We start from the raw sequence: 14,952 nt of genomic DNA on the forward strand, positions 1-14,952 counted from the left end.
AAATTGCCATGCAGCACCACACCTTAGCACCGTGTTCCTGGTGAAGAAGGTGCAGCTTTTGTGCTAAATATCCCCAAATATCCATTAAAGGAGAACTGGAGCACAAAGGGGTAGCCCTGGCTGCCTGCTGGGGCCCAGGAGCTCTGTGTTTGGCTGTGGGTTGGGAAGAGAAAAAACATTTGGTGCCCAAGGGCTCATGTTCTTTTTCTCCACCTCTTGGGCAAGAGTGCCCTGAATTTGCTCTGATCTGTGTGTGTCTCTGCTTGTGTCCCCAACACTGAGAAATTTCCCCAAAATACCAGGAAATGGCTCCTTTGGGGAAATGCTGCAGATGGCCAGAGGCACCGGAGCAGGGGGCTCAGGTACTCAGCAGTCAAATCACTTTGGGAGTGGGTCCCCGAGTCCTCTGTGCACCCTGGCCCACCTGGGGGGCTCTGCAGCCCCTGGGAAATGAGTTTATCAGGGTCAGTGTCCCACAGCCAGGCTGGGAACTGCAGGTACCTGTGGGCTCTGTGTGGATCACCCCACCTGCAGGCAAGGAATTTACCACTGCAGCTTCTGAAACACCTAACTCAGATGAGAAGTGCAGGATGGCTTGGCTTACCAAAATCACCTTTAGTTAATGCTGCTAGAAGAATACCCAATAATAACAATTTTCTCCTCGTAGTTCTCATTCCTCCTTGTATTTTTTTTTGCCAGTTTCTAGGTCAGATTCCCCATTCCGCTGCTCCTGCGCTAGAACAGCGCTCAGGTTGCACAATTGCAGAGGAGGGAGGAATCTGCTTCCCGAATCCCGAGCTCCCCAGCCGCCTTGCCCGATCCTTCCCTTCTCCCCAGCATCTCCTGCTGGGAGCCCGCCCCAGGTAGGCTGGAGATGGGGGGCTGTGCCAGGGGGGCTCTGGGGGGCTTTGGGGTGCTGGGGGTGGGATGGGGAGGCCACCGCATCTCCCCGGGGCGGGGGGAGGGCGCTGCCCGTGTCTCTCAGGTGTGGGCTCTCCTTCCCTTTGCCGCGTTTGGTTATTTATCATTCCCCCCCCCCCTCTTTTCTTCCTTCCCCCTCCCGCTTTTCTCTTACGCAGTGGGAGCAGCCCGGCAGCCTGGCTCTGCCCAGCCGCCCTCCGTCCTCCCTCCCTCCCTCTCCCTCATCCCTCCCTTTTCCTTAAAAACGTGGGCTCCGGGGTGCAGCCCCCTGCGCTGGCAGCAGCCCTGCCTGGAGAGCAGCCCTGTCCCCTCCTCCACCTGCGGAACCGCCGGCTCTGTCCGTCTGTCCGTCCCCCATCCCCCGGCCCGGGGCGCTGGATGCGGCCGCGGGCAGCGGAGTCGGCTCGGGAGCTGCGCTAGAGGGGACCTGCCGCAGGTGAGCAGCCAGCTGGGCTCTATTGCCAACTTGGGGCTTTTCCTCGCTGTTTTTGGGTGGTACGAACCGCTGGGGTCGTGCCGGAGCCCCGGTGCCTCTCGGGCGGCAGTGGAAGGTCTGGGGTCACAAAGCCGAGAGTGGGGGACTCAGCGAGCCGCAGGGATGGCAGAGGCAGGTGGGGACACGCAGCCCTGGGGGAAGGAGGGATGGATGCTGTGTGCAGCCCGCACTGCCCTGCGGTGTGCAGATATCCGTGATCCCTGCGAGCTCGGGATGCGCCAGGCTCGCGGGGTTGCATCCCATTAAAACGCTCCCGGGGAGGGGGGCTGCGCTCCGCGGCAGTAAATCATCCTTCTCCCCGGTAATAAATCACCCTGCCCCGGCCTTTCCCGTGCACTTGCCTCGCTGCAATCCCCTGCCCCCCGTTTGATCAGCAGATTTTAGAGCCGCCTCTCGCTGCCCCAGGTCCTTGGCGCAGGCTGCTGCTCCAGGATGGACCCGCTCTTCCCTGCCCGTATTTTTGAAGACCCCGACCTGAGGAAGCTGCTGAACGACTCCTCCATGCTCAACCTGAGCTTTCTGCCCAGCAACTGGTTCAACAACAGCACCGGGGACGGTTTCCTGCCGCTCAGCATCAAGATCACCATCGTGGTCGTCTACTCCATCGTGTGCATCGTGGGGCTGGTGGGCAACTGCTCCGTCATGTATGTGATCGTCAGGTAGGACACCGGGGAGGCTCCCGGGAAACTGGGAGCGGGGCAGACCTTCCCTCCCTCCATCCCTGCTGCGGGTGAAGCAGCCAGGCGCTTCCCTGGGGTTAGAGACGTGCTTTGGAGGTAATGATGTGGCATTTGTTTTATTGTTTTGGTTTTATTTGTTGGTTTGGTTTTTTTTTTCCCCCTTCCTAGGCTGTGATGAAGGTTTCTGCCAGTTTTCAGCTGCCCTCTGGTGCCTCCTAAAGTTTAACCCAGAGAATGGAACGGAGTGAGCAGATCTGCTCAAAAAATGGGTCTTTTTTGTCTTTTCTTTTATTTTTTTTTTCTTTTTAGGGATCTATATGTCCCTGGGGAGGGCAATGTGCTGGGAGCATTCCACTGCCAGGGTGTGCTGGCTCCTTAATGGGACCTCTCCTTCCTGTGCAGTGTCCGGCACCCCAGCTGTGTTTGCAGGTGCTGCTCCATCTGGGAGCTGGCTCTTTCCAAAGCTGAACCTTGTTGCAAAGGAAAGAGCCTGCTGGGAAGCTTCCTTTTACTTTTACAGGAGAAAAAAAAAATCACAAATGTAAGTCTTCCAACCCTTTGGAGCCTGCAGACTTGAATAAGATGTGAGAGAATGCTGCAGAGTTGAGGGCAACTTGTCTGGCTCCTTGTGCTGAAGTCAGGAGGGTGGGGGGGGCCTTTGCAGAGGGACAGCACAGAGCATGCACCGCTCCATCCTCCCTGCCCATTGTTGGCATTTTGAGTGTCCCTGTCTGCTTCTGCCATGGTTCAAACCCTTCTGGTTCTGGGAATCAGGAACCTTGTTCACCCTGTAAGTGCAGGATGAGTTTGTGCAGCTCTTAGGGCTGTGATTATGTTAAACCCAGCATCCCCCCTCTCATCTCTGCACCCTGCATGGTAGGGAGGGAGCTTCCATTTTAGCCATATCTTGGAGCAGATTCCTTGTGCAGGTGGATGCTGCCAGCACAGAAAAGACAGGCTGAATCCTCCAACAGAAGAGGAAAGCATTTAGCAGGTATTCAGACACTGATGGGATTGTCTTGTTCCTGCCAGGAGCCCAACTGCTTCCAGAACATCTTTCCCCTGAATAACTCCAACTTGGCAGGGGTTGATGCTGTAAAATCAGGTCTTTGGTACCAGAGGTTGCTGAAGAGTGGTTGGATCTCTGCTCCAAGGGCAGAGTGATGTGACTGTTCATCAGGCTGCCTGTCTGTGCTCTTTCAGCTGAGGAGTTTATGGCACAGAGAGGGGATCCCATTAGCCCTGGGGAGTCTGCAGATGCACAGAGGAGGTTTGCAGCACACTGGTGCCATGTCTGGACAGCTCATGTTCCTGCTCAGTGTAGTAGCAATTGTTGGAGTAGTTTGTGGGTGTGTGTAAGTGTGTGAGTAGTGAGGCTCAGGAGCTGGAAGCCCTTGTCTGATGATGGTGATGTGGCTGCATGGGAATGGCAGCCCCTGTGCAGTGGAGGAAGGGAGCTCTTACCCCAGGCATGAGCCTTGGTGTGTGTAAGGAGAAGCCTTGGCAGAAATCTGCTCCCTGTCCGCAAAGCTCTGGTGGGATGTGCACAGCAGGATCCTGCTGGCCCTGCCCAGGGCTGGGACTGGAGCATCACCAGTAATATGAATGTCCCAAACTGGGGTCCTGAGCAGGGTGGACCTGTGCCATGCTAACATGAAAATACTGGCTTCTGCTCCACTCCTGTTTGACTTTGTTACCTTCCAGCTGGATAAATGGCACTCAGGGATTTAGCACTTGAATTTCCTATGGAAATGTAACTCTTTTTGTGTGTGTCCTCTCATTTTACAGTTTTTAAGCTGCAACTGAAAACTGAAGACAGGTGCCAACCCAACCTACCCCAGGTTTTTCAATTTCTCTATTTCCCTTTACTCAGAAATGGAAAGAGTGTGCTGGGGAGGTTATAACTGAGCTAGAGCACGGGTAGGAGCTGCTGTTCCCCACCCATATTCCCAACACAGAGTTGGGAATATGAGACCAACACAGAGTTAGAGCCAAGGCAGTGACCCTTGAGTTGATGAGTAACAACTTCTGGTGATCTCTGCCCAGGATTCCTCTCTCCTTGCCCTGCCTGTTCAGGTCAGGAGCAGGTGTGAGGATGAATTGGACTCAATATCAAACTCTTGACCCTGGCCATGTGCACAGATTGGTGAAGAGCTGCCAAATTGTGGCTGTACAAGGAGGATGCTGATGAGCTTCTCAAACACAAACACATGCTTTTCTCCTCAGATTAGAGCTTTGATGCTTCATGCCTTGAGTAGCACCTGGTTTCCAGTAGGTTGGAAGTTGGTTGCTGATAAGTCAACACAGGTTTTAGGGGCTCTTAATGATAAATTAATGGAACATTTTATCATAATGATAAATTAATGGAAAAAACCCTTTGTGCTGCCCCCTTATCACTGTAGGTAATGTATACCCCAATAAGCTTTTTTTCTTTCTGTGCTTTGGCAGTGATAACCAGGCTTCAACATATTACACAGCCCATAGGAAAATGTTGTGCTAGCTTCCAGAAAAAGACTGGTAGTGTTATAGACAGTAATTGTTTCTCATTTTTTGAGGGAGCTGGGAAATAAAAAGACTCTAATACCAGCACTCAAGGAAATTGAAGGCATCAGGAAAACTCAATTTTTTGTTCCTCCTGAATGAGTTTTCTGCAGCACCAAGGGAAAAGTTTTAAATCTCACGGTATTTCACATAGAAGCACAAATTCAAGGTTTCCCCCCTCTGACGTAGAAGCCAGCCTACATCTCTATTGTATTTGGAATGATTTAACATTTGGAACTATTAATTTATAGAGGCAGTCATCATGTGACTGTCAGTCCCTTCCAGTGCTGAGCAGCACTCACTGGGGAGGATGGAGAAGGGCTCTTGTCAGGGGCAGGATTTCCTGGGCACTGAAGGGCCTGTTGTGGGAACCTGCCTTGTCTGTGCCTTTGTTCTGCTGGCTCATCCTGGAGCTCCTTGCCAGCAGAGACGAGGCCTCCCCTCCCTCCTCCTTCTGCTGTTTGCTCTCTTCTGCATATATTTCCTGTTCTGCTTCTTAATGAACGTGAAACAAGGAGCTGAACAGAGGGTTTGGGGAAAGCCAGCCTGCTGAGATCCCTCCTAGCTATTAACTGAAGTCTGCAAGGCTGCTTGCCAAAGATCTTTGTATTTAGGAAGGAAAGCAAAGGGGAAGGAGGGTGTATTTTTGTATTTTTGGCCCTGGGGGTGGGGCTGAGCCAGGTGTGACAGAGGCCCCAAATCTCTGCCAGCCATTGGTGAGCCAGGGAAGGGACAAGGTGCAGCTCCTTGTCCCTGCTCCACCATGCTGCTGTGATGCTCAGCAGTGGGGACCTGGAGGGCTCCATTCCTCCAGTTCAACCCTCCCTGGGAATGCTGCCTCATTTCTGGGGCACTCCTCATTGCTATGGCAGCTCTCTGCTGGGAGCCTGGCAAAATGCTGGGGGTGCTCAGCTCTCTCTATGGCAGAACACCTTTCAGAGCATTTTAAGCAATGTTTTGGGTAGTTTAGGGCTGTCAGGCTCCTACTTTTTCATCTGCTGCCTCCAGGTGAAGCTTTAGGAGGAAAAATGTGATAGGGAGGTGCCTGAACCATGAGCCTGCCTGGGGATGCTGTGCCAGCTGTTGTTCTGCTTGAAAACTGCCTCAGTCCCTGAGAACAGGGGTGAGGGCAGCTGGCTGTGATGAAACAGGGGAAATTAACTTAATTATGACATTTCAGAGATGCTGATTTCTTAATAGAAAGCTTTCTCAGGGAAAAGCCTGGACGGGCTGTGTGTCTCAGAGCTGAAATGAAGTGAGTGCTTGATGCAGGGGGGACCCAGCAGACACGAGTGGGGCCATCTGAGGCCTTTGCTGTCTCCAGATCTGCCTCTTAGTTTTTCCTTGAAAAACAAAATAAATAGACATCAATTATTGCAATTTGTGGAGAAATGGAACCCAAACCAAGGGCTCTTTGCCCTGGAGAGCGAATGGAGCTGGGTGAGGAGGGTGTGGTGAGCAGCAGGGGATCCTGCTGGCATCATGGCTGCAAAGGACACGTCTGCAGCTCCCTGATTTCTGGGTCCCCATGAGCCCAGGTGAGCTGGGCTCAGCTCCATGACCCATAGTAGCCACACCTGGCCCCTGCTAACACAGGTCCTGTGGCTCCAGTGTGTGTTGAAGGGCTCTTGGTTTCTCCAGGCTGGGGTGGGGTGGGTGAAAGGGAGTTGCCCATGTGCAGCAGTAAGTCTGTGATGTTTAGCATGGGACTTGGTTCCCAGTGTTTTTCAGAGACTGGGCAATTCCCAGAAGCATTCTGGGTGTCAGGAGAGGCAGATCAGGCCCATGAGCAGGGATAAGAGCATCCTGCTGCAGGGTGGATGCTGGTGAATGCCCTCCTTAGACCAGAGCACCACTCCTGGTGGCCAAGCACCTGCTCAGGGATGTGGGATCATCCCTGAGAGCCCCTGGCTGAGCTGCTGAAGCCTTTGCAGCAGCAGCAGCCACAGAGGCTCCTCCCCTGGCATGGCAGCACATCCACAGTGGTCCCCAGAGAGCACCTGCAGGGCAGGGCAGGGCAGGGCAGGGCTGGTTTTTCAGAGCTGTCCCCCAGACACAGAGGTGACACTCAAGGACAGGGAGATCATCTGTCCCAGGTTGTGTGCTAGTCCTGGCTGGCTGCAGATTCCCTTACTAGCCCCTGCTGGTCAGTCCCTGTCTTGCTGGCTAATTTATGAGCTTTTAGGTGGCTGCCTTTGCTGTAGTGTCTGGCCCCAGAGTCCAGACTAATTTAAATTTGTCCTTCTCCAACTCTGTGCGGTTTTTTCAGGGCCTGTTGAAGCATTAAGAATAAATCATCTTGCACTGGTCAGAAGTTGCAGGCTGAGGGGGCTCTGGGAGGGTGAGCAGAGCAGCAGGGATGCAGAGAGCACGGCGTGGGCGGACACTGAGGGGACACAAATCATGGCAGAACGTGCCAGATCAAATATCAGCTCCACACAACCTGAGGGCTGGGAGCAGAGATGGGAGAGACCTGGGGCTGATTTCCACCATCACAGGGTGGGAGCAGCTCGGTAAAAATCCTCTTTGAGCTTTTTCTGCTCTGTTTTGCTTCTGGAGCATGCCCAGGCACGGGGGCAAAGGGTGGCACTGCTGCCAGGGTGTGAGTGGGGATGGAGGGAGCTGCTCAAGGTGAACAGCACTGTCTGCATCCTAATCAGCTGGAGCTACACATATCAAAATCAGGAGGCTCCAAGAGGCAGAGAGCTCCTGGAAACAACGCTCAGGCTTTCTCAGGGCTGCAGGCTTTGCTCTGGTCCCTCTGCCCCTGGTGTCTGCTGCTCCCTTTTGCGTTGTGGGTTTGCTGCAGCCAGCTGGTCCTTAGCCCCAGCCCTTGCCCTGCAGCCTTGCTGAGGCTGGGTGGGAAAGATGCAAAACCAACAGGTCTGCAGCTCGCCCCGAGGCTCAGCCAGGAGCAGAATCTGTTCTTGTGAGGAGCAGGTCCTTAAGGCCCCGAGGGTGTGTCTGGCTGCCCTTAATGACCCACCCTTGTCTCTTCTCCCTGCCCGTGTATTCCCCTTGCCAGAGGGCCCAGGTAGCACAAAGGAGAGGGAAGAGAAGTGCTGAGCTGATATCCAGGTGTTCTTCCTGATGCCAGGGAGCAGGAGAGCAGAGCAGAGCAATTACTGCTGTGACAAAGGGGGAGCTGGATGCAGAGCTGAGCTCCACCCTGTGGGAGATGCTCCATTAGGAAATTACCTCTGTGGCAGAGTGCAAGAAAGTGGCCCAGCAGGGAGCTAATGTCCTCCATGGAATCCACAGGTTTATCTGCAGCAGATTTGTGCTGTGGGGGAGGAGACTGAGGTGCCTCCTGAAGCCTGAGAGTTTAATTTTTCCTTTTTTTTTTTTTTTTTTTTTTTGTGCAGATTAAGAGAAAGAACATTCTCAGCTCTGGAGGAAAAGAAAGAGAGGTTAATCCACAGAGAAATGATTGATTGATTTTTGTGTGTACTGAACATTCTGGAAATGTTTGGGAACATTGCTTGGTTGGGACAATGGCTGTTGGCTCTCAGCATGTGGAGAAAGTGGTGTAGAAGTAATTAATTGGGTGCAAATTAATTTCACCCCCTTTCAAGAAAGCAAAATCAGCTTTAAATTCTATTGGAAGTTGGGTTGCAGGAGGTGCTGGGGCAGCCACCTCAGTGTGTCCTGTGTTGGAGCAGGGGAAGGTGGCTCTGCCATCAGCTCCAGAGGAGATGAGGAAGGAGGCAGAGGACAGGGATCTGTGCTCTGAGGGATTTGCAGGGCCAGGCAGAGCAATTGCACCTGGACTCTGAATTCATGCTTCAGAGAAGTGTCTGGGAGGAGTGGGGCCAGTGGGGCTGGAGAGGTGTGGGAAGGAGCTGAAGATTTGCTCTGCACACCCTGAGTTCAGTGCTGGGGACACAGGAGTGTGCAGGGAGGCAGCCTTGTCCCCCATGGATGCTGGATGGGGCTTGGAGGTGGGTGACTTGTTGTTTGTTTCTCCCACTGGTCAATGACAAAAATAAAACAGGAGCATCCTTTAATTTTTACTGTCTTGCAGTAAAGTTGCTCACCATTGCTCAAAATTGATATTCCCTTGAGTTACAATGCCAGTAAGAAGGGTTAGAGGCACGATGATGAATTGCCTCTGGCTCCAGCCCTCCTGGAAGGCTGGACTGCCTTTGGGAAGCCTGAGCCAGGTCTGTGGTGCTCAGGGGAAGCTGCAGCTCCCAGGAGACCTTTGCCACCACAGTCTTGGGGGACTGAGTATTTTCCTAAAGCCTGAGCTGACAATGCTTATTTTTGGGAGAGCTGATAAAACAGTGATTTCACTTCTTCATTTTAATCCCCCTCTGCTGACCTGGAGGGGACAGTGAACCCACTCACAGACCAGCTCATCCCCCTGTGCTTTGCCATGTTTAGGCCAAGTGCAAGAATTCAGGAAAGGAAAACTTGGCCACCCTGGGATGCTCCTCTGGAGTTCAGGGCACTGGAGGCTGCTGTAATTCTCCTTAGGAAATCCCAGAGCTTAAACCAGCAGCTGCCTGGTTATGTTGGATTTATTATGCAAAAGCAAAGTGCTTTTGCTCATTCATCCCATCATGAAAGGAAAGGCACCAGTATTTTCCTTCTACTGCTTTTGGTTATGTAAGTTTGTCTGGGTTGGCTTTCTAAGAACTTGAGATTGATTTCTGGGCCAGGAAAGGCCTCACTCAGGCTTGTGTGGGGACCTCAAGGTACTTCCAACAATGTTTCCATCAGTGCTCACCTCCAAAAGCTTCCCTTGGCTTTCAGGGTCAGAAAGAGGACAATTTGGTTTTGCTTTCTGAAGCTGTTTTCAGACTTCTGATACAAGCCCAGCTTAGAGCTCCAAGGCAGGTAAAACATAGACTTTACAGTCTGGATCGTGGTGCCCCTGTCTGCTTCTCTTGCAAACCTGGCCAGGTCACCATGTGTCCCAGCAGAGTTCAGAGCACCAGTGGTAATGTTCTGCCAAGCATTCAAATCGTTTATCAAGAGCTGAAGAAGCTCAGGGGAGGGCACAAAACAGAGAAGGGAAGTCCAGGGGTCTGCTGTTCTGTACCAAATTGCAAAAAGAGCTTTTTAAGTCAAATCAGCCCTGTAATATTTTAACACGTATCAGGCTGAAAATAGTGCAGCTGTTTATGGGTGGAAGTGTTACCCTCAAATGAACTTGCACTCTGTTAATAACATCATTGTCTGCCATTTTTGGCCGTGTTTCTGCTAAGGCCATTAGTAGAGTAAATGATAGATGAGCTGTAGTTTTAAAATTATACCTATTTGAGCTCTTATCCTGCCCATAAGAGGAATATCCTGGAGCTGAAATGTGAGATTCAGTCACAGAGTCACTGCTGAGCTTCCATTTCTGCAGACACTGCAGGTCCCCCTGGATAGGTGATCACAGCTGGCTCTGCATCATTTCCCAAGTGTGAAAAGGAGATGATTGCCATTAGAGCAAGGTGACTCTTCCTTCAGGGCAGGCAGTTTGTGTGGTAAAAGTAATACTGAAATGACAAAAGAGTCTTTAGGGTTTGACTTGTGACTTTACTCCTTTATCTAGAAAGATCCATTGTGATATTCTGATTTCTGATTCAAACCTAGTTCCTCACCATTTTTTGGCTGGCCATTTTGCCTGCTCTGATTTGGCACCTCACATTAACCATGCTCTCTGGCTAGGAGCCCATATCAAATGGCTGATCAACTTGCCCCTGCACCTTTCATTTACTGGCTAAAGACTCTCACCAATACTTCTAACAATGAAGCCATAGGTAGTGAAACCCTAAGTTGGCCTTATTGAAGTAATTTTCAAGAAACACCATTTCATAGCCTCAGGCTTTCATGGTGCTCGCTGGCAGTCTGAGGGAATGATTCTCCTGCCCATGGAACTGACTGTGGAGGGACCATTTGTGGTGTTGTAGGAGATGGGCTGAACTGTGTGTTGGTAAACCTGTGGAAGGTTGAAAGGTGAGGATGGCCAATCTCATTACATAAGGAAATACAGCATCTCCTTTCAAAATCAGCAGAATCTGCTTTGGTAAAGTTCAGTGTCTGACCCACCATGGTCAGTGGGAACTCTAACCATTGCTCCTTCCTGCCTTTCAGATTCACCAAGATGAAGACAGCCACCAACATTTACATCTTTAACCTCGCCCTGGCTGACACCCTGTGCCTGATGACCTTGCCCTTCCAGGGAACAGACACATTCCTGGGCTTCTGGCCCTTTGGCAACGTCCTGTGCAAGATTGCCATCTCCATTGACTACTACAACATGTTCACCAGCACCTTCACGCTGACCATGATGAGCGTGGACCGCTACATCGCCATCTGCCACCCCATCAAAGCCCTGGACATCCGCACGCCCCACAAGGCCAAGGTGGTCAATGTTTGCATCTGGGCACTGGCTTCTGTCTTTGGCATCCCAGCCATGGTGATGGGATCTGCAGAGAACGAGAACAACGGTCAGTAAAACTGCACCCAGCTGGAGGGACACGAGAGCCCAGGGAGAGGGGGGCCAGTTTCATCTGTGGGGTGAATCTTCTGCTGTAAAATCACCTTAACTCTGCCCCTGCCTCTCTGTATCACTGCTGTTGCTTTTCTAGTGTCAGACATGGAATTGTTATGTGAGGAATTGAACATTAAACATAGAATTGTTATGTTAGGTTGGGAAAACCCTCTAAGATCATCAAGTCCAACCATTAACCTAACTAACCAAACTAATCCGAATGTGCAGTTGCTCTTCTGCTTGATCTGTGCTTGCTGACCTTCCTTCCCATTTTATTTTTTCACTCTTGCAGAGATTGATTGTCTAATTAAGCTCCCTTCTCCCGTGGACTACTGGGATCCAGTGTTTGGCATCTGCGTCTTTCTCTTCTCCTTTATGATCCCTGTGTTGATCATCACCATTTGCTACAGCCTCATGATCAGGCGGCTCAAGAACGTCCGCGTCCTCTCGGGCTCCAAGGAGAAGGACCGCAACCTGCGGCGCATCACCCGCATGGTGCTGGTGGTGGTGGCCGTCTTCATCGTTTGCTGGACTCCCATCCAGATTTTCGTGCTGGTGCAGTGCTTGGGAGCCAAGGCAGAGAGCGAGCTGGAGCTGGCCATCTCCTGCTTCTGCACCGCGCTGGGCTACGCCAACAGCAGCCTGAACCCCGTGCTCTACGCCTTCCTGGATGAGAACTTCAAGGCGTGCTTCAAGAAGTTCTGCTTCCCCACCGCCTTCAGGACCGAGCTCCAGATGTCCAACAGGATGTGCAGCATTGCCAAGGATGTGGCCTACGCCTGCAAGAACTCGGAGGGGACTAACAATCCGGCCTGACTAGGCATGGAAATCCCCATGGTGGCTGTCGCCCAGCAGAGTCCGACCACCCCCACGTCAGAACTGACTCAGATAACGGCCCTTTAGCAGGACCCCAAAACTGAGAGGTGAGAAACCAAGGAAACAATTGTGGGGGTTGGGAACACCGGATACTGCGAGAGCATGCAGAGAAAGTGAGCCCACTTGATGCATTTTTAATTTCCAGTGCATCCTGCACTAAGGAACGTGTTTGAAATCAGCCCGCTGATTCCTGCAAAACCCTGGGGGTTTGCAACATTATTGAGAGTTTGGGAATTAAGGGTTTAAAATAGGCATTGCTCCTGGGGCTTACACTTCTGCTGCTGCTGGGAGACAGACAGAATGTGAACTCTTGCATTGCTTTTTTCCTCCCTGGGTGGAGATGTTAACAGCTCGCCTGGCTCACCAGGCGCTCGTGTGCGGGTTTTCCTCCTGTGCCATCGCTCTGAAATCAGACTTTGCTGCAGCCAAAGTGGGCAGGAGCCATCAGACAAAACCCAAGATCATCTCCAGGATGAGTCATAGTGCAGGGAAGGATGCAGGGAGAGAGAGGAGGGAGCTGACGGGAAGAGAAATTCAAACTGCCTTGGAAGGACAGCGCCAGCTCCTGCAGATGGGATCTGCAGTGAACCCCCCCCTCTCAGAGGGGAAAAGTGTGGGGAGAAGGGACTGTCAGAGCTGATGGTGTAGCTCTGAAGAGGAGGAAGAAAAAAGACTGAAGAAATGAACACAATTTCTCATTTACATGCTGCTACTACTTTTTTTTTTTTTAACTCTGTATTTCCAGTGTAATAATGGACAGAATGTGTCTGTATATACATGTCTGTAGTGGAATAGGTGCAGATACATGGTAGGATTTCACCTTACCAAGCATGCCTTGGGCATCTTCCTCAGTGAGAGGAGGAAGGAATGAAGTGGCCTATAGACACATGTATTTATGTATAGGAAAAGCCATTTTGGAGAAGTCAGAATGGCAGCTCTTCCAGAAGACATGGACATTCCTGGTGGGAGGAGGCAGCCTAAAAGAGTCCCACCTGCTCCACATGGGATAAGGGGGGTACAAACCATACAAAACCTGGGGTTCTGTGGTTTGTTTTATGTTTTTAACTGAAATGAGACCCACAATGCCGAAAGCATGTGGGAAATGCTGCCCGGGTACCACCCCTCCTGCCAACCATGGATTGATTTTCCTCTCCCAAAGTAGGCCAGAGCTTTGTGGAAAATGAAATGCCCTGTCATTTCACTTGATAACAAAAGCTTCCCCAAAGAGTTTCACCACTTGAGTGCCCTCTGTGCTGGGGAGAGCAGCAGGCTGGGGTTGTCCCTGTAGCACAACAGCCCCAGGAAATCTGGGCAGTGGTGCTGATGGGGGAGCAAAGCACCAACCTCCACCTTGGAGATGGGAGGTCAATTCCAACATGAGAACCAGCAGTGTCACCTGGACTGTACAGATTCCAATGTGGATATATTTCTTGTGCTCTGATCTATGAGATTCTGTATTTTTAATGTATTGATTTGCCAATATTTTAATGCTGTCATGTTCTTTCTATATGCTGTACAAAAGAATTGGATGTTATATTTCTATGTAGAGTGTTTCTCTCATGGGTGGGCTTAAAATATAGATGCAATTCCAGTGTTCCATGTGTAGGACCCAGATCCCTTGTAAACTGCTCAAGCTGGGAGGATTTTGATGCTGATTAACATTTGATTGGGAATCTGGATGTGTACCAGAGCAAACTTTGCAATTGGCACTTCCCCATACCAATCTGGAGGGAGGAGGGAATCTGGGCACTTTAAGCACTTTGTAGGGGATGTTAATCCCAGAGCCCTCACCAGGAAATCCCATATAAACCCCAGGCATGTGAAGAACAGCTCCTTGAGAACTGTGCTGCTGGCAAGCTGCATCCATGCCTTTGGAAAACTGGGTTGGGTGGGATGTTTGTGGGTGGTAACAGCACTGGGCAGTGAGAGACCTTGGGTCTGCTCAGCCCCCAGCTGTGGGATGGGGTCTGGGAATGGTTGGGGCTGAAGCTGGAACTGACTGCCAGGCTGTTCTTACCTTTAGGGAGCAGGAGAACATTCATTAGTGGCTGGCCAAGGAACAGCCACACTCCCTTTGTCATTCTTGGCTGGTTTTTTTAATAGATTTATGTCCTCTGAAAGAAAATATACCAGTGTTTGGCATTTTTTAAATATGGATTTTGTTATAATGACTATGCTGCAACAATCTTACATAATCAAGTACTCAATAAATGTGTGTTTACCAAGCTTTTGGGTATTTCCACAGCCCTTGCAGTGGATGTGTTTTGGCTTTCTGTTCAATGCTCAGTGCAGTTTGTTATAAGAAGAGCAGCAAACACCTGAAAGCAAAACTTTCTTGTACTGTGCCTCTGGAGTTACAGGCTCATGGTCAGCTGGATGGCTTTAGTGCTGGCTCTGTAATTCCCTCTGGAAATGGTTGTGTTGGTGTGATTTTTACAACTGCCGCAGTGTAAATGACATTTAGGTGGCTACTTGTGTGCTTTAATAAAGGAAAATTAAAACCCATGTGGTTTGGATGATAATCTGGAAGAGTTTACTGGGTGGATTTGGAATGTCTCAGCCCTGTGGGATCTTTTGTTACTACAGACAACTTGGTCTGTAGTTAACACAGGCACAGAAGATGTGAAAATTGGGTCCCTGGCTCTTTCAAAGGGCAGCTGTGATGTGTAGCAGGGCAGCGGTGCAGGCAGCTGCCTGCTGTTAGAGGTGAAGTCTGCTGAAGGATGAAAAAAGCTCTTCCCACATCCTCTCCCCACAATTCCCAGGAGTTATGGGGTTAGGTGTGACCTGGAGAACAATAAATTGCAGAGCTGTTCTGAAAATAAAGCCAAGGCCATATTCTGTAGGAAAGATGGATCAGAGAGTGAGATGTGCAATAAGGAAAGTGCTTTCTCTCTGCAGAGATCAATATTCCTACCCAAGCAGGTAAATATCAGGAGATGGTTTTTTAT

At 50.8% G+C, this 14,952-nt stretch overlaps 1 protein-coding gene across 1 annotated transcript; it reads left to right on the forward strand.

Annotated features, from left to right (window-relative positions):
* The first annotated feature begins 699 nt into the window (after positions 1-699).
* OPRL1 (opioid related nociceptin receptor 1) lies at positions 700-14,506 on the forward strand. Its single transcript, XM_036395764.1, has 5 exons — positions 700-863; positions 1,080-1,357; positions 1,823-2,076; positions 10,726-11,081; positions 11,418-14,506. Exons 3-5 carry the CDS (start codon positions 1,850-1,852, stop codon positions 11,939-11,941), a joined length of 1,107 nt encoding a protein of 368 aa, XP_036251657.1. The 5' UTR covers positions 700-863; positions 1,080-1,357; positions 1,823-1,849; the 3' UTR covers positions 11,942-14,506.
* Positions 14,507-14,952: the final 446 nt, after the last annotated feature.

Source organism: Molothrus ater, chromosome 17, assembly GCF_012460135.2.
Source record: "Molothrus ater isolate BHLD 08-10-18 breed brown headed cowbird chromosome 17, BPBGC_Mater_1.1, whole genome shotgun sequence".
In the NCBI taxonomy this organism is placed as follows: domain Eukaryota; kingdom Metazoa; phylum Chordata; class Aves; order Passeriformes; family Icteridae; genus Molothrus; species Molothrus ater.